Below are 22,375 nucleotides of genomic sequence, written 5' to 3' on the forward strand. Positions count from 1 at the left end.
AAATTATTAATAAGTAATAAAACTCAATATTTTTGTCCCAACTCAATTTTTATGCAAATCTTATTATTTACTGTGTCTATATGATCAAAAGCATTTCTATATATTAATAAAGAAAAGAAAAAGAGAGTAGAAAGTAAAAGGGTGTAAGGCAGAAATAAAAAAAATATAAGAGAAAGCTATAAGAAGTATATACAATGGAATATTACTTACTGTTTATATTAATAGAGTTAAAAATAAAACATATTATTTACTATTATTTATTTCTAATTATTATTAGTTAAAGCATGACAGATTATTTACAAACAAGCATAAGCAGTGTAATCAAGAAAGTATAATTAGGAATAGCATTTGAAGAACATATAAACTTTTTACAAGGAATAAATATGTTATTCTATTAATCATATTTTCATTACTCTTCTCTCCCTGCCCTCCCCCACCCTTTACCCACTACATAATCTAAATAGAATGTCATTTTTTAAACAAAGAAAAGAAGAAAAGGAGAAGAAAAAAAATAAACAAAGAAAGAAAAAAATGTAACAAATTACTGACCTTACTTCTCCTTTTCAGAAAGAGAAACAAGTTGAATCACAACTTGCCATTAAATCTCCAGATATTTTGACTAGTTATGAAACAAAACATTTCTTTGCACACAGACAATAACTTTGATTAAATCTTTTTCAAAATATTTGTTGCTTCTTGGAAATGCAGGAACTATATTTAAAACGATTAATAATGAAATAAAATGATGAGAGGAAAAAAAACATAGAACAGATCATTTGTTTTTTAGTCTCTTCTTCTTCTCTGAAGTCTTCCACGAAGTTTCAGTTGCCAGTCTCTTTAATGAAGTACTAGCCCATTCCATTTCTTCTATTTTATCCAAAATCTTATTTTTTTTGATAAACAGTAAGGCAGAGTCTAAGTCATCGAAAATTTTAGGACCATCAGGAAGGAAGATTTTAAGCTTGGCAGGAAACAGAAGATATGTTTTAAACTGTGCTTTTTTAAGCTCCCTTATTAGTGGCAGAAAAACTTTTCTTTTAGCTATTACCATGGAAGAATAGACATTGTCAAAACGCACAGTTGTCTCATTAATCTTAACAGGAGCTTTAGCCCAAGCAGATTTAAGAACCATCTCTTTATCAAAAGATGATAGAAATCTAACTATAACTGATCTAGGATAGTTTTTGTTAGAGTTAGTATAAGCTCTAGATCTATGTGCTCTTTCGATACCAAAAGAGAATGCTTCTGGTAAGTCTAAAGTTTTAGGGAGCCATGTTGTTAAAAAAGAAGTAATATTGTTACCTTCAATATTTTCTGACAGTCCAAAAATCCTAATGTTATTGCGCCTAGATCTATTTTCCAGGTCATCCAGCTTTGTTTGTAAATGTGTATTTTGTTTCAGCAGAAACTCAATGTTGATTTCCTCTTCTTGTATTCTATTTTCCATGTCATTCACAGCTTCTTCTATGCCTGTCATCTGGATCTTCTGTTGTTGCAGGTCTATATGTAACAAGTCTATTTGTTTTGTAGTTTTTTCTATGAAGGTGTCTATTTTAGTATCCATTTTATCCATCTTAGCAGTAAGTTGCTGGATTATAATTATCAGAGACTGAAGTTCTTTCTTGATGCTGGAGTCTTGAGAATTTGTCTTACTGGAACTCATTTCAGACTGATAAACTGACAGGAAAATTTCCAAAGTGATTTCTGACAGGAATATTGTTAAGATTTCCTTTCTTTTTTAGATATAGTTCAAGAACTATATAAAACAAACATATTTAGAAAGAAAATTACTTCAAAAAATAATTTTTAAGTAATTAATTCCTGTCAGTGTAATGAAATTGGTGGAGCTGAAGAAATCTGCTGCTATCCTGTGTTCATCCTTGGCCACGCCCCCTCAACAGCACTTTTTCTGAGGAGAGGCCTGAAATTATCACTGTTGTCATTGCTGAGCATTTTGAGGAAGCTTAACAGTTTTACATGGCTTTCTGGAAACAGATTGACTTTAACAAGGAATGAAAATTAACTGGGTAAGGAACTCCAACCTTTCATGTAGGAAGAAAGGGTTAAAATGACATTAGAATGCATAATGGAATTTAGAAATATTTTGCTCTCTTTTTAGCCCCCCCCCCAGTCTTTTCATAATCATTAAACATAGCCCCACTGACTCTCATCACTTCCTGGCATCCAATGGCATTGGACATGGGAGGTAAGAGCTGGATACTGTGACAGCTCATAAGATTTTACTATGTTTTATGTTTCAAAATGAGCTTCCTTCAGAGTAGCATTGTCTGCTTGATATTCTCTGATAATATGCTGAAGTAGGTAGAGAACTTAACTTACAAAGATCAGTTCTTCATTTAAATTTTTAAAGAATATGAACCAAAGTAGGACACTGATCTACCTAGAGCATTTTCATGCACAGCTTGGTGGAAATACAGACAAAGAAACAATAAAATGTAATCAATAATGGATGGGATAATTCAACAGTGGTAAAGTAAGGGCAAGCATGCAGAGCAGTATAAGTCAGAAATAAATCTAGTATAAATGAACAGAATCATAAGTAGAAGGATACAAGAATTTAGTTGGCAAAATCAATAAGAGTGTGCACTGTCATAGCATCAAAAGGTATAATGTTTCTATAGTGGAAAATGAGATACAAAGAACAAAGCATTTATAGTTTGAATTATTGTTAGCATGAGATGTGAAACAGAGTAAGGAATGAGTAAAATGACAGGAAGAAGGTAAAAGAAGGAGACAAAAAAGAGAAAAATGAAAGAAGGGGGAGGCAAGGAGGAAGTGTACAGCTATCAACCTAGCCAGGTTTAGGCTATCTGGGCAGTACTGCAGGAGTTTGGGAACACATTTACATGTAAGTCAGGCTGCATCCACCTGATGAAGCACTATGTAGACACAGGGCCTCAGTAGCCCCTCAAATAGGCCTCTTAACATGTGGCTGAGTGAGTTAAGTACATCCTGACAGAGGAATTACAGGAGATGATGGATCTGTGGGTATTCCAGGAGTCCAATAGTTTGTCTGTTTTAACATGTCTTATAAAAAAATATAAGCTAGTAAATAAACATTTTGTTTTATTTTAATATGCAGTAATATATATTTTTGATCCCTAATCTAAAATACTCTTAAACCCAGGGATCATATTGAGAGGGTTGTGGTAGTAAGTGAGGGGGTCAAGTTGGGTGGGGTGTATACTCCAAAATGAATCTCACAGTTGCTAAAGCCAGCTGTGCTTACAGGTTCCTGAAAAGCCGTCTTTGCCTGGTATTTCATGATACGAAACACCTTTTACATTTTGACCTACTTCAATTTCATATGTTTCATGATGCCAGGGCACTTCTATGGGCTAGGCTTGCAAAGGCCTAGTACACACCTATGAACCTATGTCAAACAACTCAACTAACACCAGTTCCAAAGATATACACCTCCATGGTATGACATATTTCTTACACAACATGCAGAATACCTCCTTAGAAATGCTTAAAACCAACCTACACAACTGGATGGTGTCATTAATTCTAATAATTTCCAATACAAAGGGAACTAGTCTATCCTTGTCATTATAAAGGTGATGTGGTTTCTCACTGGATCTTCAGCTCTAAGCTTGCACTACCTATGAACCTAAGGAGTATCACAGATTTGACAAGAAGAGTTGGGGGGGGGGGTTGTATAGTTCTAATGATATGGACAACAGTTTGCTCAGAGAGCCTGGGGACTAGAGAGGATAAGGGATCTGCATGAGAATGGAGAAGTGTCATAGTAAAATGTAAGAGCTACAAAGTTATTGTTAGTGTAGTATGGAAGGACAGAGTGGGAATAGTGATGTGGTAGTAACAGGGGTCCTGTGAAGAGAATGGGGTAGGAAAAGCAAGATTGGAGACAGGCAGAGAGTATATATGTAGGCAGAGGTTTTCACAAGAGTACAGGCAAGTGGGATGGCTCTGAGTAAGGTAAAAGGAGAAAGTGTGAGATGCAGCTATGAAAGAGAGGACAAGAAGAAGAAACTAGGTTGGAAGGAGAGATGTAAAGTATAACAACAAGACACAAGGAGGCAATACAGACAGAGGTGGCCAAATAGGAAACAAAACTGCAAGATGACCAGGAGGTCATGATCAAATAGTGACACTGTCAAATGGGAGAAGCTGAGGACAAAAGAGATACAACAGTGGAGAGGGCTTGTAGGAAGAGGACAGGCGGGATGGAAAAGAGATTGCATACACTACAGAGGGGGTGAACAACCAACACAGAAAGAGAGAGAAAGACTGATAATGTTAGAAATGAAGGTACAAGTGCTACAGTTAGGAGTGGTTGTGGCAACTGGCAAGAAGCAAAGGAGAGGAAATTGAATGGGGGGGGTGCGTTTTGTTGATTGGAGACTCTATCCCATAGGAGATTCAACAAACAAAAAAAGAGTTCAAACAAGTAAGAGAGGAGAAGCTAGATTTCATTCAAACTGGTCATTGCACTTAGACTCAGTAAATTGTAGGAAGGACTTATGAACGTGATCCATGACAGTGAAGGGTGAGTTTATGTTGTGGTGCATCAAGCAGCATCAATTATCTGTCAGAAGAGACAGCTGAGCTGGCAGCAACTGGCTCCAGAGGGGTACCTGGGAAATCCAGGAGGTTTGAAGACAGCATTCACAGGAGTGTTACCAGCAACCATCACAAAGAAGAAAGAGAGGATTTATGAGTATAACTGTCTCCAGCAGTGGGCATGGGAGAAAGGCTTAAGAATGGTAGGGGTATGTGGGGTGGGGATGACCTGTCTGAAAGACCAGTTCAGTGCAAGGGATATGTTTCTTCTCCAACCAGAAAGGACAGCAGTGCTTAGTGCTGGGTAAGAAAGTTATATCTACATGACTGTCCCTTTAAACTAAGAAGAAGGATGAAGTAGCGTAACAGTAGCAGAAAAGTGGGTGCGTGTTTAGCAGCAGATAGAAGGCAAAAGAGATGCAAAAGCTATCAGAGGAACAAACACTTGGTGACCTGTATCATAACTGAGCAGGCTTAGTCTGCTCTGCATGATGTTTGAGTAGGAAGATGTGGAAGTTGCAATCTGTGATGTAGGAGAGGAGGTTGGACATTGCTTACCAATGACGGGGGGGGGGGTACAGCACTGCAGTACATTGGTGAAAATTGTTCAGGTTCCAAAGAGAATGGAAAGATTGGGTGGATTATCAACCTACATAAAGGAATGCATTAGATGTGAGGCAGAGAGGAGTAAGAACACCAAACCAGGAACAGGGTAAGGATGTAGCCAGGGTTAAAAGCTAGCTTAAGTGCCATAGTAGGGAGATTAAAGGGGGGACCTGATGACTGGCAACAGTGCATCACCCACAAGACATAAAAAGAAAGGAGAATGAGATACATGTTGAGAAAACAAAGCAGTGGGATAGGAAAAGCAAGGTAATACTTTTGTGGGATTTTAACCTGCAAGCAGTAAACTGGGAGATTCTGATCTCCAAAGTAGAGAGGGAGCAGCAATTGACTAAGGTCCTGCACCAAAAAAGGTTCAGCCAATTGATGCAGTATTGTACTAGAAATTATAGAATTCTGAATATGATCCTAACCAATGGAGGGAGGGTGTCATAGATGCCCTGGTTAAAGTGTCATTAGCCAGAAATGATTGTGGTACTGTATGGTTTAGAAGAAGCTAAGAAGGAAAAAATGTTAAAGATAAAGAGGATACTATAGTATTTTATAATAGAGGATTATGTTGTGCTTGTGGAGGTACTCAAGGATGAGTTAGGTGGTTAACCATTTGAAATGTCACTTCAGTGAGTCCCAAAATATGGAGACTGATTGGCTGAAAAAAGAAACTTGCAAATACCAATCCTGTGATGGCCAGTTCTCAGAATATTCCCTTTTCCCTGAGGTATGGCAATCCCAGAGTCGGTATATATAAGTTATAAGTTTGGGGGGATGGAGGGCTTGCCTCCCATATCAGAGTTGCAGTAGGACCTTCCCCTTGCAAAAAAAAAAAAACAGGTTTAAAAGAGAAGAGCATTGTTTGAGATTCACGCTTCTTCTGCATTTGTGGTCTTTTTAGTGCATTGGCACTGTGCCAACTGTACAACTGTACAAGTGCCAACATGTCAATAGGAAGCCATTAGGTGAGTGGGAGCAAACTGACAGATTAAACAAGCCTTGGGATTAGGTCATGAATGGAGTGCACATGGACAAAGTTGTGAAGAAGGGGCAAAAAGGCAAAAGAGAAAAGGCCATTGTGAGGAAAGTACTTAGAGCAAATGAGAAGGATTACATAGGTAGACAGCAGGGGGTAGGGAGCTGTAAGACAGAAAGTACAAGGAAGCTAGTTAAAAGGCAACAAAGCTGGTAAGGTCAGCACAGGAAAAGGTGAAACAGATTTAGCATAAGGGATCAAGGAAGTCAAGGGCTTTTTTAAATATCTTACAGAAAAACAAAAGTATAGGATAGAACTGTGCAAACCGAGGAAGGATGGATGGGAGATCACAGATGACTTGAAAAAGTTACTGGAGGAATACTTTGCTTCAAGTGTCACAAAAGGAATACCGGGAACAGTGCCATGCTGTGACAGAGTCAGTGCAGAATGGGGAGAATAGACGACAATCACCAGGGCAGAGAGAGAGAGGAAGAAAGAGAGAAGATTCAAAGGAAACTGGCAGCTCTTATGGATAGTAAAGCACAAGAACTAAATGGTCTGCCTCTCAGAGTCTTGAGAAATCTGTCCAGTGTATTGAATATCCTCGTGAATTGATAGAGATATTCTACAATCACTGAGTAGTGCAGAAATATCAGAGGACTGTAAATCAGCAATTGCAGTACCCTTGTACAAGTGAAGGAGCAAAAATATAAAGGAAACTACAGGCTGACAGCTTAACAACAGCATCACGCAAAGTCCTATAGAGAAAGAAAGAATCCTGAGTGGAATGTCATAGATATAGAAAACTTGCTGGCTGACAGATTCAGTGAAAACTTCACCCCTCTGTACTCTCCATCAGTAAATCAGGACATCCCCACTACCTGCCTCCCTCCCCTTATATACAGGGGAACAGGTCATCACTGCTGTCTCATAGGCAAAAAATACAGCCTGCATGGGACCAGATAACATCCCAGGCTGCATCCTACACAAACTCAGCCAGGAACTTGCGTCACCATTAGGCACCATATTCAACCAAAGCCTGAGTACCATCTTTGTTCCAGCTGAGTGGCGGACAGCCACTGTCATCCCTTTGCACAAAAGTGGAGCATCCAACTATCCAGAAAATTATAGACCCATCAGCTTAACTAGCCTGATCTGCAAGGCCATGGAACAGATTATCATGGACCCCATTAACAAGGACATTGGTAACCTCCAAACACTTAATCCCACACAGTTTGGCTTCATCAAGGGGAGGTCTTGTCTGTTAAATTTGATCAACTTCTTTGAGACAGTCACCAAAGCAATGGACGAGGGGAAGACAGTGCACACCTCCTACCCTGACCTGGCCAAAGCCTTCAACACTATTCCCCACTCGAGCAGAAATAGATAAACTCTCTCAACTAGGCATCAATCTGTATGCTACCAGATGGGTAGCAAACTGACTCACTGATAGAACCCACCTAGTCAAAACAGAGGAAGCCACCTCAAGCAGTAGACCCATAACAAGCGGCATACCCCAGGATTCTGTCTTGGGGCTTCTGTTATTTGGGATATACTTTTCTGAAGTGCAGGCCAAAACCAGTGTGCTATGGCTGACCAAGTCTGCAGATGACTGCAAGGTGGGTGCTGTCATCAATTCCCCTAATGTTGTGGACATCCTCCAAGAGGGTTTCACTCAGACAAATGACTGGTGTCAAAAACATGTCCTCAAACTGAATACCAAAATATGCATCATCATCATCCTCTTTGGGGAGAGTGATGTCCCCACAAATTATCACATTAATAACAACATCCTAAGCATGCAATCAGTTGTGAGGGATTTGAGCACCCAGGTTGATAGCAACCTGACGTTTGACCACCATGGTGCTTTCATTGTACGGAAAGGCTCCTACATGGCCCACCTCATAAGTAAGGGTATCTCATCCAGGGACAAGGAGGTCATAACATCCCTGTATTCTTCCCTTATAAGGCCCATTATTGAGTACAATGCCCTTTTTGGCATGTACCTCACAAAGCGCATGCAGCAGCTGGAGAGACCACAGAGGTTCCTCACCAGGAGAATCCAGGGCCTCAAACATCTACCATACACAGATAGGCAAAAATCCCTGTCCCTCTTCTCAGTTTTATACAGACTCCTCAGAGGTGACCTCTGACTGGCGATCACGGAACCCTCCTTGATGGGACTGCTGCATATCCACAAGTCAAGCTCCACTCGAGTAACCTGCATGCACGGCCTCAGCTTGGTCTGTGACATCAACAGGACTTGATGGCGGGACAGATTTGTGTCCCAGAGACTCATCCATCTGTGGAATAGACTCCCCCTCCACATCAAGCAGAGTACCTCTTTACCCCTTTTTAAGCGCAACCTAGATAACTGGATGGGAAACAGAAAATATACCCCTGGGATTCCATCCATGTCCCTACTGGACAGGGGCATCGGGTGCTGACTTGTCTAAACATGGGCTAAACTCTTGGCTAGGCTTATAAGGGCCTCAGGGCCAATAGCCTAGTAACCTCCAATGATCGTATAATGTTGGTAGCATTTCTAAAGAAAGCAATTTCATGAAGTGCAACCAATATCAATTCTTGGCCAGAAGGAGCTAACAGTCATACCTTGGCTACATGTGAGTTTGACATGAGAGCAGCATCATACTTCAGAAAGGCCTTTAATATCCCCACTCCTGAGGCTGATAGGAAAACTAGAGGTACTGAGGGAGGCCCAAGGCTGAGGAACTAGACAAACTGCTTGGTTGAATGATAGGACACAGAAGGCTGTGGTGAGATTGACAAGGTCAGAAATTAAGATAATAACTACTGGAATACTACAGTGATCTGTCCTGGGTCCAATACTCTTTACTGTGTTCCTTTCAGAAATACATGAGGAAAGTGAGAAAAGGATCAACCTCTGTGAATGACACAAATGAAGGTTCAGCAGTGAAAGATAAGAAGATCAGCCTAGCAAAGGATTTAGAAACAAGTGCAGAGAAATGTGGAGTTTGAGGTACAATGCAAATTAGCACCAAGTACTGCACTTAGGCCACATCAACCACTTTCTGATGTGCCAAATGGGTCATACCTCTCAATTGTGTAGATTTTCACAGAATGACCAGATTTTTTTCTCATATTTTTGATCTGTTCCTAATACAATTTGTGATTTTCTGGATATTTATAGCAAATCAGTGAGGAATGAATTCACTAAATAATGACAGTCATTTGAATTTCAGACTTCATATCCTTCAGGAAATGTGTGGTAACACAAGACATTTTATTCCAGCAATTTTCTAAGTTTATAAGAGAAGTATTTAAAAGGTGTCCCTATTTTTAAGATTTGGTCCCCCCATTATTTTTTGTGCTAAGAGGTTGAGAGCTATGAAATGGGTAACCATTTAAAACTCACAATGCCAAGTCCCAAAATGAGGAGACTGAATGACCAGAAATTGGACTTATATATATTAAGTCCGAGACTGCCTTTTCTCAGAATATTCTTTTGTTTCAGAACTGGCAATCTCAGAGTATGTACACATAAGTATGGGAGGACAGAAAGCTTGCTGCCAATGTCAGGGTGTGGCAGGTGCCCTCTGAAAAAAAAAAGTTTAAAAGGGAAAATAAATGTTTTATGTTCCCTCTTCTATAGTTTCAGTCTTTTTTTTTTGGGGGGGGGGGCTTTCAGGACTCATTATTATGAGTCTCAACATTTCAACAGGAAGCCATTGACTGTGGGAATAGGAAGTGATGACAACAGGGCAGGAAAAGGATCTAGAGTGTTGAAGACATCTGGACTGGATTACCAGGAGCAAAATAAGAGGACAGTGGCAGCAGCAAACATAATGTTGGGGTTTATTCTCAGAAGAATGGCTCCCAGAAGCAAAATGATAATGTAACCATTCCAGTCATAGGCAACCCCTTCACTGCCTACACCTGAATATTATATATATATATATATATATATATATATATATATATATATATCTATATGGATTCACTTCAGAAGCTCGAAATACTGAAATCTCGAATTTCAGTATCTCGAGCCCAAGAAGTGGAATCCACAAAACAACGAAAACTAAAAACCACGAAATTCCAAACCTCAAATACCAGAAATTTTGAATTACGCTTTTTTACTAGACACACACACACAAACACACACACACACACACACACACACACACACACACACACACACACACACACACACACACACAATCACTCTACTACATGAAAGCAGGGGGGAAAGCCACCCTGTACCCCCAACACCCCCCCTACTAAAATATTCTCACTCCGAGGTCGCACTACATACGAACACACACAAAATACCACCACACAAGCTACTTTTTCTTTGCATACAAACATCACAGCAAAAAAACACACTGACACACACCACAGCTCCTACCCTAACCCCTTAACATACACACACACTTACCTGAATACATGACCATAGCAAAACTTTAGAAGTGCGAAATTCAAAACCTCCAGTATTCGAGGTTTTGAATTTCGTGCTTCTAAACTTTCGCTATTATGTGGATTCAGCTTCTAGGGCTCAAAATACTGAAATTCGAGATTTCAGTATTTCGAGCTTCTGAACGGAACCCATATATATATATATATATATATATATATATATATATATATATATATATATACACATACACACATATATACATATTACACACACATAGACACACACACACATGCAGAGAAAGAGATTTGTTTCTTAGAATATCACAGATAGGACCCAGGAAGTTAGAAATATGGAGTCTGCAGTCCGCACACAAGCACAATCCCTTAGGGATTAGTCCTGGGACCACTCCTTTTTGGCATTTATTCCTCTGAAGTTAAGACTAATGACAAGGGTCTCTGGCTGACCAAATTTGCAGATGATTTTAAATTTGGAGTGGTCGTAGAATCCCCCACCAACACTAATGTTCTCCAGGAAGGGCTGACACAAACAGCTTGTGTCAGAGCCATGGACTAAAACTAAATGCCAAGAAATGCATAATACTATCCTTCAGGAAGTTATCCACCCCTGGTAACTATCGTATTGACAACAGACACCTGAGAGCTGACCCAGTAGTCAGTGACTTGGGGACAGACGTAGACAGTAATCTAGCCTCTGACCATCACCTGTTTGCAGTATTGAGGAAATCATTCTACGTTGTGCAATTTATAAACAAGGGTATGGCATCTAGGTCCAAGGAGATCATTGTTCCACTATATTCAGCATTCGTCAGATATACCATTGAGTACAATGCCACCTTTGGTTTGTGCCAAACAGGGTATATCCAGCAACAACTGGAATATCCAAAGAGGTTCCTCACTAAAAAAATACAGGGTGTAAGTAACATGTCCTATGCAGACTGCCTTAAAGCCCTTTCCCTGTATTCTGTCTCCTACAGGCTGTTGAGGAAAAATCTATGTCTAGCATAAAAGGCATTGTTGGACCCCACCCTGATGGACCTCATGGATATCTGCAAAACCAACAGCACCAGAATTACCTGTTGTAAAAATCTTAAACCTTGCCTCTGATGTAAATAGGATCTGCTGGATATTTATCCCAGAGACTACCCAGTTTCTGGAACAAGCTCTCAATCCATATGAAGCAGAGTTCCTCCCTAACATAATTCAAGTATAAGTTGGACAATTGAATAAGGATCAGGAAATAAATCCCTGGTTTGGCACCCATGTCTCTAATGGACACAGGCAGTCTATAAATGGATCATCTCTCAGGCTGCTGTTTGTAACTGATTCATCACTCAAGTCCCTGCTTACACTTTTCAAGGGTACCAGAACTTGCCAGAGATTTGAGATGCATGGCTAGGCTTAAAAAGGCCCCAGTGGTCAGTAGCCTAGTACATACTTATAAACCTATTAAGTCATTTTCTGGACAAAACTGACAGTTTCCTTAATCTTCTTCAGGATATATAGCTATAGGATTAATATGTTCAAAATTAAAAAAGCCAAAAATATTTAAAAACACCCAAGTGATTAACATATTTATTTTTATTTTGATTATTTCAGATTTCTAATATGTAAGATAAATAAACATGTTTATATTTATTAATGTGTGTTCCTCTCATTTTGCAAATGTTATATTTTGATCAGAGAAGCCATACATTGTTCAGAATCCTGAGACTAAAGCTAGAAGAGAAGGACAGGCTGTTTCATTTTGCTGCGATGCAGTGGGAAAACCAACTCCAGAACAGTACCAATGGTAAGAAAGTATCACCTCTATTTATTACCCCTTATTCTTTACATGAAGGATATGTACCAGTTTGTCATCTTGGTGTTGTAATAGCACACATATCTGTCAGCCAGAAGTATTACAATACGTTTGAAATACTTGCTATATTTGTTTATTCTGTATTATACTATGACTTGCTCATAAAGAATTGTTTTTGTTGTGATTTTTCTTCCAGATGTCTGCAACTGCTATTCCCTTCCTTCTTTATTGCTTAGTTGTTCCCCTGTTGCACAAATCAGGAAGGAAGAGCCTTCACCCATTCAGTCCTACCCGTTGCCTCCTGGGAATGAAACATCAAAGTAGGATGTTATCCATGTAGCTGCAGGGAGCTTTGTCCATAATGCTACATTCATATGCCATGGCAGCTGATGAGCACAGTTGCAGACCCAGGTCCTATGCATGTGCAGTTCTACACATTCTCAATCGCAGCTACAGGATACAGTGCATGGCAAATATATGCATGTTACAGCCCATAATGCTTGAGTGTATCAGCTGTAGTAGAACCCAGCCTCTGCTGGGCATCAGCACAACAGCAGACTTTACTTCCTCCCTTCATACCTCTCAGCAGTCCAAGATTTCACAGAATGTAGCAATTTTTGCCTCATATTTTTAGTCTATTCCTCATTAGATATGTGGTTTTCTGGAAAGTTATTGAGGACTGAAGTCAGTAAATAATGGCAAACATTTGAGTTTCAGACTTCACATCCTTCAGAAAAATGCATGCTAATGCATAACCAGGTATTTTATCATTTTTCTAAGTTTATGAGTAATATTTAATATTTTCCCTGATTTTAGGCTTTTGTTCACCCTATTATTTTATTTATTTATTTATTTTGCTTTGGTCAGAATTCTCGCACTGAGACTGAGAGCTATGTCTCCCTTCCTGTGGATGGGAGTCAGCCCTTCCTAGTCAGCAGAGATGTAGCTGGCTCAATTAGTATTCTATGTCGGTCCCATGAACTTGCAGTACACTCCCTCAGCTCTTCAAGTGAAGGGCAAAAAAAAGCACATCCAGCCTTCAACATACACACAAACACACACACACAAAATACATCTTCAGATCTTTGCCTTACTGAAAAAAAACATCAAACTCAAGTGCCTTTTTCTTTACAGAAAAAAGTAACTGGACAAGATAGACTCTCACTTGCACTGCTAAGACTTTGTACCCAGGGCAATTGCCCCTTCACCCTACCCTTGCTATGGTACTGCTGGCCAGTGCCTCCCATGCTCAGTGTAGTCAGGCAATCAGTGCTTTAACCTGACACTTTATTGGCATAAATAAGGAATGCAAATGATGGCCACAGTGGTGCAGCTGTTAGTGCTGTTGCCTCACAGCAAGAGGTTCTCCAGTATGATTTTCGGCCGAGTGCCTACTGTGCAGAGTCTGCATGTCCTCCCTGTGATTGAATATGTTTTAAAAAGACAGGCAGGTAGGTGCGTGCTGTGTGTGTGTGTGTGTGTGTGTGTGTGTGTGTGTGTGTGTGTGTGTGTGTGTCTGTACCTTCGGTGAAGGTTGGGCACTGAGCTGGGAACTCAACACCATACAAATTCCACTGCCAATCAATGTGCAGAGCGGTGATCTGCTGTAGTGACCCCTAACTGGGAAAAGCCAAAAGAAATTATTATTATTATTTTTTTTTTTTTTTTTTTAAGGAATGCAAATATCCATATTTTTAGTACAAAGAAAAGGAGAACATTATATGGTGACCTCACATGTGTTAAAGTATTGCGTACAGATAAACATCTTTACTACTGTGTACTCAGTTTACAAGTCACAAACACACTGGCTAAGATTATGCCTTATAATACCATAAGTAGTAAAAATCACCCAGTTGATAAAGTCTGCCTATTTGTTAATTTTTAATTTTCACAGGAAAAAGACCCAGCTTCAAATGTAGGAAGATAGGTAAATTCAACAAAAGGAAAAAGAAAAGGCAATTCTAAAGGAATTGGTATTATTATTTTAACTCTTTTTTGCAGTTTTCTTGAAAAGATGTTCAGTTTTACAGCCTTTCATCTTCTGAGACATCTAATATGAATTTTATAAATAAAAAAGTTATATGCTGCATATCATCAAGAAACTGAATGGAAATACAAAGTTTAATCTCAAAATATCATTCAGGTGACATCTGGTAGCTATTAAATAATGCAAATGACTCATTACTGAATTTGTCACAGTCTTACTTGCACTAAAAGGTTTGAGCCTGAACTAAAGGTAGCTTCATGTGTTATTGCTGCTCTCCAAAGGCTGTCAGAGTGTCAGTGCAAAAGGAAAGTAACAGTTTTGGTGCCATTTTAGCACTAACAAAGTGCATACGTAATAGAAGGAAACTAATGAAGTAACATCTATGTCACCCTGACTGATTGTGGACGAAAGTATGAAGCGGGAGTTCAGTCTAGAAAAGACTTCATCCCTTTGCGCTGTTAAAAACTGCTTTAAAAAATAGTTAACTATTTTAAACTACCAAAGAACATTCAGGAAGCGTCTGAGTAGATTGTCTTGAAAATACTGTATGCCATTCCCCTGCTTCAGTGAATGTAAAAAAAATTACAGAATTACAGGTTGTAGCAGAGATCAAAGCAAAGCAAGTTGCCAGTATTGAAAAGAAATATTGTTCTATTTACAATGGACTCAGCAATAGTTATCCAAGTGGTGATTGCTAACTAGCCTACTATTATCTTCCAGATCGCATTTCCCCTGACATTACCTTTCAACAAATAGCCCTGAAAAGAGAAGTGAAAAAATTAAATCCATTTAGATAATTTAAAGCTAGATGATTCAGATTGGATTTTGTAGTTTAAAACCACATCTCACTAGTCATAGTCACTTATAGCATTAATCACACCTGCAATACTAGTGTGTTCAGCGTTATCCCATTCAGGCTCATAGTTCTTATGCTTTGCTGTAACACAGTCATGTTTTTCTTGTTCAGCTGAAGATTTTCTCACATTTAATTCTTCTTTTCACTCGCGGTTGTAAGAAATTCTTGCCCATCCTACAGGCAGTCAGGAATGTGACCCCAATCAACTGACTGCCAGCAAGCAGTAGTTAAATTAAAAATGTCAAAGAAACAAATAAATACATCAAAAAAAACAAATAGCATTTACAACAAATCCCTGTCAAAAAACTACATAGTTTATAAAAAAAGACTGTTTTAAGAAATACATGTCCAAAAATATATACACAAAACAAATAGTACAGATCAATAAAACTTATTTTATAAAGGCAGAATGAGGTATAACAGCAATAATGAGAGGTGTGGACTGTATTTGCTCTTGCAGTGAATTTCTTGGCATCCATGTCTTGAAAACACAATAAGCTGGTTATGATTGGCAACCCGCTTATAATCGTCTATATAATGAGCACCACCCACGGAAAATAATGCATAGTAAGACAGCAAACAGTGGAAGACAATCCATAAAACCAGAACAAAGGTAGTAGTCAAATAAAGCCACAGCATATAAAAAGAAAAAAATAAACTAACAACCCCCCCCCCCCCCCCAAGGTTTCTACAAGACAATATTCACAATAAAATAACACTTCACACACTGCTGATAAAGCCTCATTGCAGTGCAGGAAAGTAATGTGTGTGTAGGGACAGAACCATGATGCTACATGTTTCATTCTCTCTCTGATGCAGAAGCATGTTCATAGACAAAAATGGAAACACTTAAAATTGACAGTTTGCTGATTGTGGAACAAGGACTGTAACACACACGCTTTAAAAAATAATCACTTTTCCTTCCATGCTTCTCCTTCAGACATCCTTTACCTTCCACACTTTCTCACAAAAACGACAAGAATCCTATTGTTGCCTACAAACATGTTAACACAGATGAAAGCAATAATGTTATGCTCCCAAAATGAGTGGAATGACGATATGAAGTTCATGTTTTTATTTTTATTACACAAATTATTTTGTGCAACTATATAAAATATGAAGACTGGGGAAAAAATGTTAATAAGGTGGAGGGAAATGTGATTCTGTCCTTAAAATAACAATGTGCAATAGGAATAATACTCTGGCATTATCTCATATATCACATGTGCACTTCCATGCACACAAACACAGACTTAATGGGAACAGCTTAAAAGAAAAAGAAGTTATGTCATGATGTTCCATCTGTGTTGTTGATCTTCACTAATCTTTAACTGTGGGCTCGATTCCGAGCCTTGGAACCGACTCTGTCGTTTACTTCAGCCCTCACTATCCAAACTCTCAAGCTAGGCTCTACCATAATGCTCCTCTCTAAATTACCTGAGATGGAGTTTGCCTAAAGTAGTGGCAGACAGATAGTAAATAGCAATAACGAAAGAGAGACTAGATCTGTGTCCCTATTATGAAGCTAGTCTCGGAAAGAAATTCGATCCACTAAGAGTCCCAGGCCAGGGGAAGGAGTGGGGGGGGGGTGTCAAGGATTAGTGAAGGTTGACAACACAGTTGGAATGTTATGGTAAGACATAACTTCTTTATCTGATGTCAATCTTTACGTAATCCTTGACTGTGGGACAGAGTCCCTAGCTACCTGAATCTTGGGGGGATCTCATGGAAGAATATTCCTAAGTATTATCTTATCGAATGATGCACATCCCTTAGAGACCTGGTCCAATTTGTAATGAGTGATAAAAGTATGACGAGAAGACCATGTGGTTGCTGCACAAATGGCATGAAAAACTGCAGAAGCTGCTACAGCTCTAGTTGAGTGGACTTTCACAGGGTGTAGAGGATGAAGTCCCTTTGAATGACAGATAAACATGATACAATCTCTGAGCCATTTAGCTAAGGTAACCTTGGAAACTGGGTTACCTAAGGAAACTGAGGAAAAGGCAACACATAGTTGGTCAGATTTTCTGAAATCCTTTGTTCTGTGAAGATAAAAATGTAATTGTCTATGAACATCTAATAAATGTAGACAATACTCTCCCTTATTGGAGAAATTAGGGAAAAAGACCAGTAGGTGCAATGTTTGATTGATATTGGATTCTGAAACTACCCTAGACAAGAAGGAAGGATTAGTCATGTGGGAAACCCTGTCTTTGGATAATATTACGTAGGGGGGTTTGCAGGATAAGCCTTGAATTTCAGCTACTCTTTTTGCAGAAGTGATAGCTACTGAAAATAAAGTTTTCCAAGATAGAAATTTTATGTCACATGTAGTTGATGGTTCATAAGGGGAAAGAGTAAGAGATTGAAGAACTGGGAATAAATCCCATGGATCAATGGCTTTTTAAATAGAGGTCTTAACATTAGGATTCCCTTCAAAAAGGCTTTACAAAGTTTACGTGACATAAGTGAAGAATCATCAAAACCAGTATAGAAATTAGACATCGCAGCTAGATGGACCCGAATGGTACAAGCTGAAGAAATAGTTTGATAAAGATCAGCAGAAAGTCCCAATAGTTTATGCACAGGGACTGAATAAGAGTCCAGATCATTGTTAAGAGCTCATCTACCAAATGTTTTCCATTTACTCTGGTACAGTTTCCTAGTTGAAGGTTTGTGATGGGCCAAAATTATTTGATGGACAGGAGAGGAAAGTGAAGAATGCCTGGCAATCATGGGAATTGGAGGAGCTACTCAGTGAGCTTAAGATGTTGGAGATTTGGATGAACCATTCAGTCTGGATGACATAATAGAGTTGGAGCTGGGTCCAAAATCCAAGGTTTACAAAGTAGGTGAGGCCAAATGAAGGGAAACTAAACTTGTCAAGGCCAGAACGGGGCAATGAGGATTATTGTGTTCTTCGACCTCTTGGCTTTCTTTAGAAACTGAGATATCAGTAGAGTTGGGGGAAAGGCATACAGTAGACCAGGGGGGCCAGTTGTCTCTTGGTGACTCTCCCGGGGGGGGGGGGGATCAGGCCAAAGTAACTGCTGCACTTTTTATTCAGAGGGACCACAAATAGATTGCAGCAAGGTTGTCCAGAGTGACAGAATATCTTTTCCATCACCACAGGATTGAGAAATCACTCGCAAGGCATAACAATAGTTCTGCTCAGCTTGTCTGCTATCATATTGGAGCTCGCCAGAATATGCATTGCCATGAGAAAGCAGCAGGAAGAAATGACCAAACTCTGAGGGCTTCTTGACAAAGTGGATAAGATTTGGTTCCTCCTTGTTTGTTGATGTACCAGACTACCAACATGTTGTACATCTGAATTGCCACTGTTCCTAGGGGAAGGGCATCTTGAAATGCTTGCAGTGCTAAGAGCACTGTCCTCATCTCTAGAACATTGATATGCAAATTGGCCTCCAGTTGGGACCAGGTGCCTTGGTCTGTCCTTCCCAGATAATGCCGCCCATCTGGGAAGCATGATTGTTCACTATGGCTTGGGGCTGTGGAAGAATGAAATGACGGCCTGAAAGGATCTCATAGGAATGAAGCTGTGATGCCCCTGTACTGGCCCAGTAATCAAGGAGCCTCAATCCTCACCACTGGCAACAGTGAGGGATGTACACAAAGGCAGCATGACAAGTACACACACAGTAAAGTACAGTTTCCCTTAAGAGCACACAGAGATCACAGTCAGTCTGGGGCTGGTTTCTCTCTCTTTCTCCAGATCCCCAATTAAGGGTTAAACAAAATGAAAGGCACATGGGATGAAACTAACCACAGATAAGATGGTGGTAATGTCAGCAAATTGGGGAATTCAGAAGAAGCTGAAAACTGAGATATAAGGGAAGATAGTGGAGCAGGTAGACAGCTTCAAGTATCTGGGAGGGGTGGTTGAGGAGAAGGGAAGTTTGAATAAAGAGGTCAAAGCTAGAATCAGAGGGGCTGCAGCCAATTGGCATAGAGTGTCAGGTGTAGTCTATGATAGAAGAATACCAAATAAGCTAAAAAGTAAGGTGTACAAGACAGTGATGTGACCAGTACAACTGTATGGTACAGAAACCTGGGCAGTAAAGGCAGAACAGTTGAAGAAGCTAGAGGTGATGGAAATAAAGTGCCTGAGAAGGGTGGTAGGATGCACACTGTGGGACAGACAAACAAATGAGGACATAACAGCAGAAGCCATAGTAGCTCCAATTGCAGAAAAGATCAAAGAGAAATAGATTACAGTGGTTTGGACACGTGCAGAAAAGCAGAAGACAATTCAGTGAGGAAGATTTGGGGCAGACAGGAAAATTGTAAGAGGAAGCGAGGATGTCCAGCAAAGAGGTAGATGGATTGTGTGAAAGAAGACCTGTGCCATTCAGGCATGATTGTTGATGAAGGCAGGAATGTGGCACTGAATCAAGAGAGTTGGCGACAGTTAACACGATACCCTGGCCCCATGTAGAAAAATGGGAAAAAGGGGGCTGATGATGATTATAAAGAAAATGGGGAGATGGAAAGTTTGGCTTAAAGTAAACTTGGATACCACTTTGGACATAAAAGAAGGATTAATTCTCAAATAACTCATGTCCTTGTGGAAAACGAGGTAGAGCTGACTCACCATAAGAGCTTGCAACTCAGATGCCCTTTTGTAGTGGTTAGAGCCATCAATCAATCAAATTGTTTTCCATGTTAAGAACCTCAAGTCAGCCAGATTAGCTGGTTCAAATGAAGCAAGTGTTAGTTTGACTATCACAAAATTAAGATCCCAGGGAGGAAGCACCGGTTTACTTGCCCTCAAATGCAAAACCCATTTCAAAAACATTTTGACATGTGACTGCCTTGAAAGTGGAGGATCCATAGGCAGACATGCTGAAATGGGCTGATAAATGAACCCTGATAGAGGAATAAGAAAGGACATAGGATAGTAACTCACACAAATATTGTAAAACAAGAAAGCAACTAGCCCTGAATGGGTGCTGGTTAAGTTGTTGGCACCAACTAGAAAACCTTTCTCCATTTGCTAATATATGATTTTCTAGTAGCTGGCTTTCTTGTCTCCATTAGAACCTGCTGCACATCCTCATAAGTCAGGTGCCTAAAAGGAAATACTCTATCATCCAGGCAGTCAATTGAAGATGATTGATTTTAGGTGTATCAAGCACCCCTATCCTTTGTAAGTAGATCCATTCTGTGTAGAAGCTTGTGGTAATTGCTCCTAGCCATTTCCAAAAGAAGGAAACAGCCATGGTTGCCTGGGCCAGAAGGGAGTCACCACAATAATCCAGGGGTATTCCTTCTGAATCTTCATAAGTAATTTGGATATTAGTGGAAAGGTTGGTAAGAAATACAGAAACATTCCTGTTCAAAGGAAAAAAAAGGCATATGTCTTCCAGGCCTTATTGCATGGAGTCCAGGAACAGAATTTTGCCAGTTGATTATTCAGAGAGGAGGCAAAAAGTTCTACTTGATGAACTCCCCACAGACAGATCAAATCTTGGAAGACCTCCATATCTAGTTTCCATTCAGGAGGGTCTGCCCTGGTCACACAGTTTTGCTCTGACAGAATGTAAGATGCCTGTAGAGTGAGATTCTGCTCTGCGGCTATATCCCAAGCTAACATGGCTTGTCTGCAAAGGGGATATGCCCTGGTCACCCCTTTCTTGTTGATGTATTACATCACTGTGATATTGTCTGTTAACACTTGAAGAGGTCACGGGACAAAAGATGGTTCAGAGAAGTGTGTACCTTGACCAGGGCAAGCAACTCCTTAAAATTTATGTGCTTGCATCTGTCCTTAGTATCTCACACCCCATGCACTTTTATCTCTCCTAAAACAGCTCCCCATGCAAAGTCTGAAGCATCTGTGGTGACTGACTGCTTTGGAACAGAGAAGAAGAAAGGGAGACTTTGATGTAAGGATATCTGTTGCGTCCACCAAGTGATTTCTCTTCTGAAAAAAAACACAGTACTGGGATCTTAAATGATAAAGGGTGTTGATGCTGGGACCAAAGACATTTCAGATACCACCATATCCTTCTCATGTGGAATCTTGCTGGGGGTATCATGAGAATCATAGATGCCATGATACCCAAAATCCTGAGGTATTCCCTCGCAGTGACCAAAGTCTGAGTGAAAAACCTTAGAAGTAGATGTAATTAAAGATCTATTTTTTGCTGTGGAAGAAAAGTTATTTGAACTAAGGTGTCTAGCTGACATACCAGAAACACAATCCTGTTTGAGGAAGTCAAGAAAGAATTCAGAATGTTCTCTTGGAATCCTAGTTTGTTCATAGGTTCATAGATTAGTACTAGGCTAACTGCCCTTGTGGGCCAATTTAAGCCTAGCCAATTACTCCATATGAGAATCAAATCTTGCACCTTGTGTCTGTAAGGTAAACACCTTAACCATTATACCAACACCCCACTAAAGGGAATTTCTGTCCCAGTCTGACTTGCAGGTTCATGTGTAACAGATCTCTCACCCAAGAGACAGATTCCTGGCATTCTGAAAAAGAGTCTGCAAAGATAAGTAAGTGTGGATACTCTGTAACCTGCAATAAGATATATTTGGAGCTAGATGCTTTATCAACACTCTTGGTGCAGTGGATAGTCCAAAGTGTAAGACAGCAAACTGATAATGCAATCCAAACACACAAAGCCTTAAGAAACACATGGTGTGGATGAATAGGAATGTGAGGATAATCATCTTTTAAGTCTAGTGTTACCATGCAACTTGAAAGAGGAAGAAATGGCAACAGCTGTGAAGTGACATAATTTGGATTTTGGGCACTATCACAAACAGATTTAGGAAAGAAAGATCCAGAACTGATCTCCAAGCATTTTCTTTCTTTCAGACTAGGAAAATCCTTCAATAAAACCCCCTCCCCTTCTGGGAAGGAGGAACTGGTTCTATCACTCTGTCAGATAGCATGTGAAGAAGAACAAAACATCCTGATCTGCTAGCTGAAGAATGACTCCCTGGAAAGCAGGAATTTCCTCTCATTACCACTTGTAACCTTGATGAATGATATTCAGAACCCATTTGTCTGAAATAATCTGCTGCCAAAGAGAAAAATGAAGATTCAGACTTTCTGGATGAGAAAAGGGGCCAGGGTGGGAGGGAATCACAAGGTTTCTTGAACAGTTATTCAGACTTGTTGGAGTGTGCTTGGTTTTGGAA

At 39.7% G+C, this 22,375-nt stretch overlaps 1 protein-coding gene across 1 annotated transcript in view; it reads left to right on the forward strand.

Annotated features, from left to right (window-relative positions):
• LOC122806986 (cartilage intermediate layer protein) overlaps positions 1 to 22,375 on the forward strand; it is a 200,119-nt gene that overhangs the window by 162,124 nt on the left and 15,620 nt on the right. The window contains exon 6 of the mRNA XM_044077852.1: positions 12,236 to 12,344. Coding sequence (XP_043933787.1) covers positions 12,236 to 12,344 — 109 coding nt within the window. The remainder of the gene's footprint in view (positions 1 to 12,235; positions 12,345 to 22,375) is intronic.

This window comes from Protopterus annectens, chromosome 7.part0 (assembly GCF_019279795.1).
Source record: "Protopterus annectens isolate FY-2018-M chromosome 7.part0, PAN1.0, whole genome shotgun sequence".
Taxonomy (NCBI): domain Eukaryota; kingdom Metazoa; phylum Chordata; order Ceratodontiformes; family Protopteridae; genus Protopterus; species Protopterus annectens.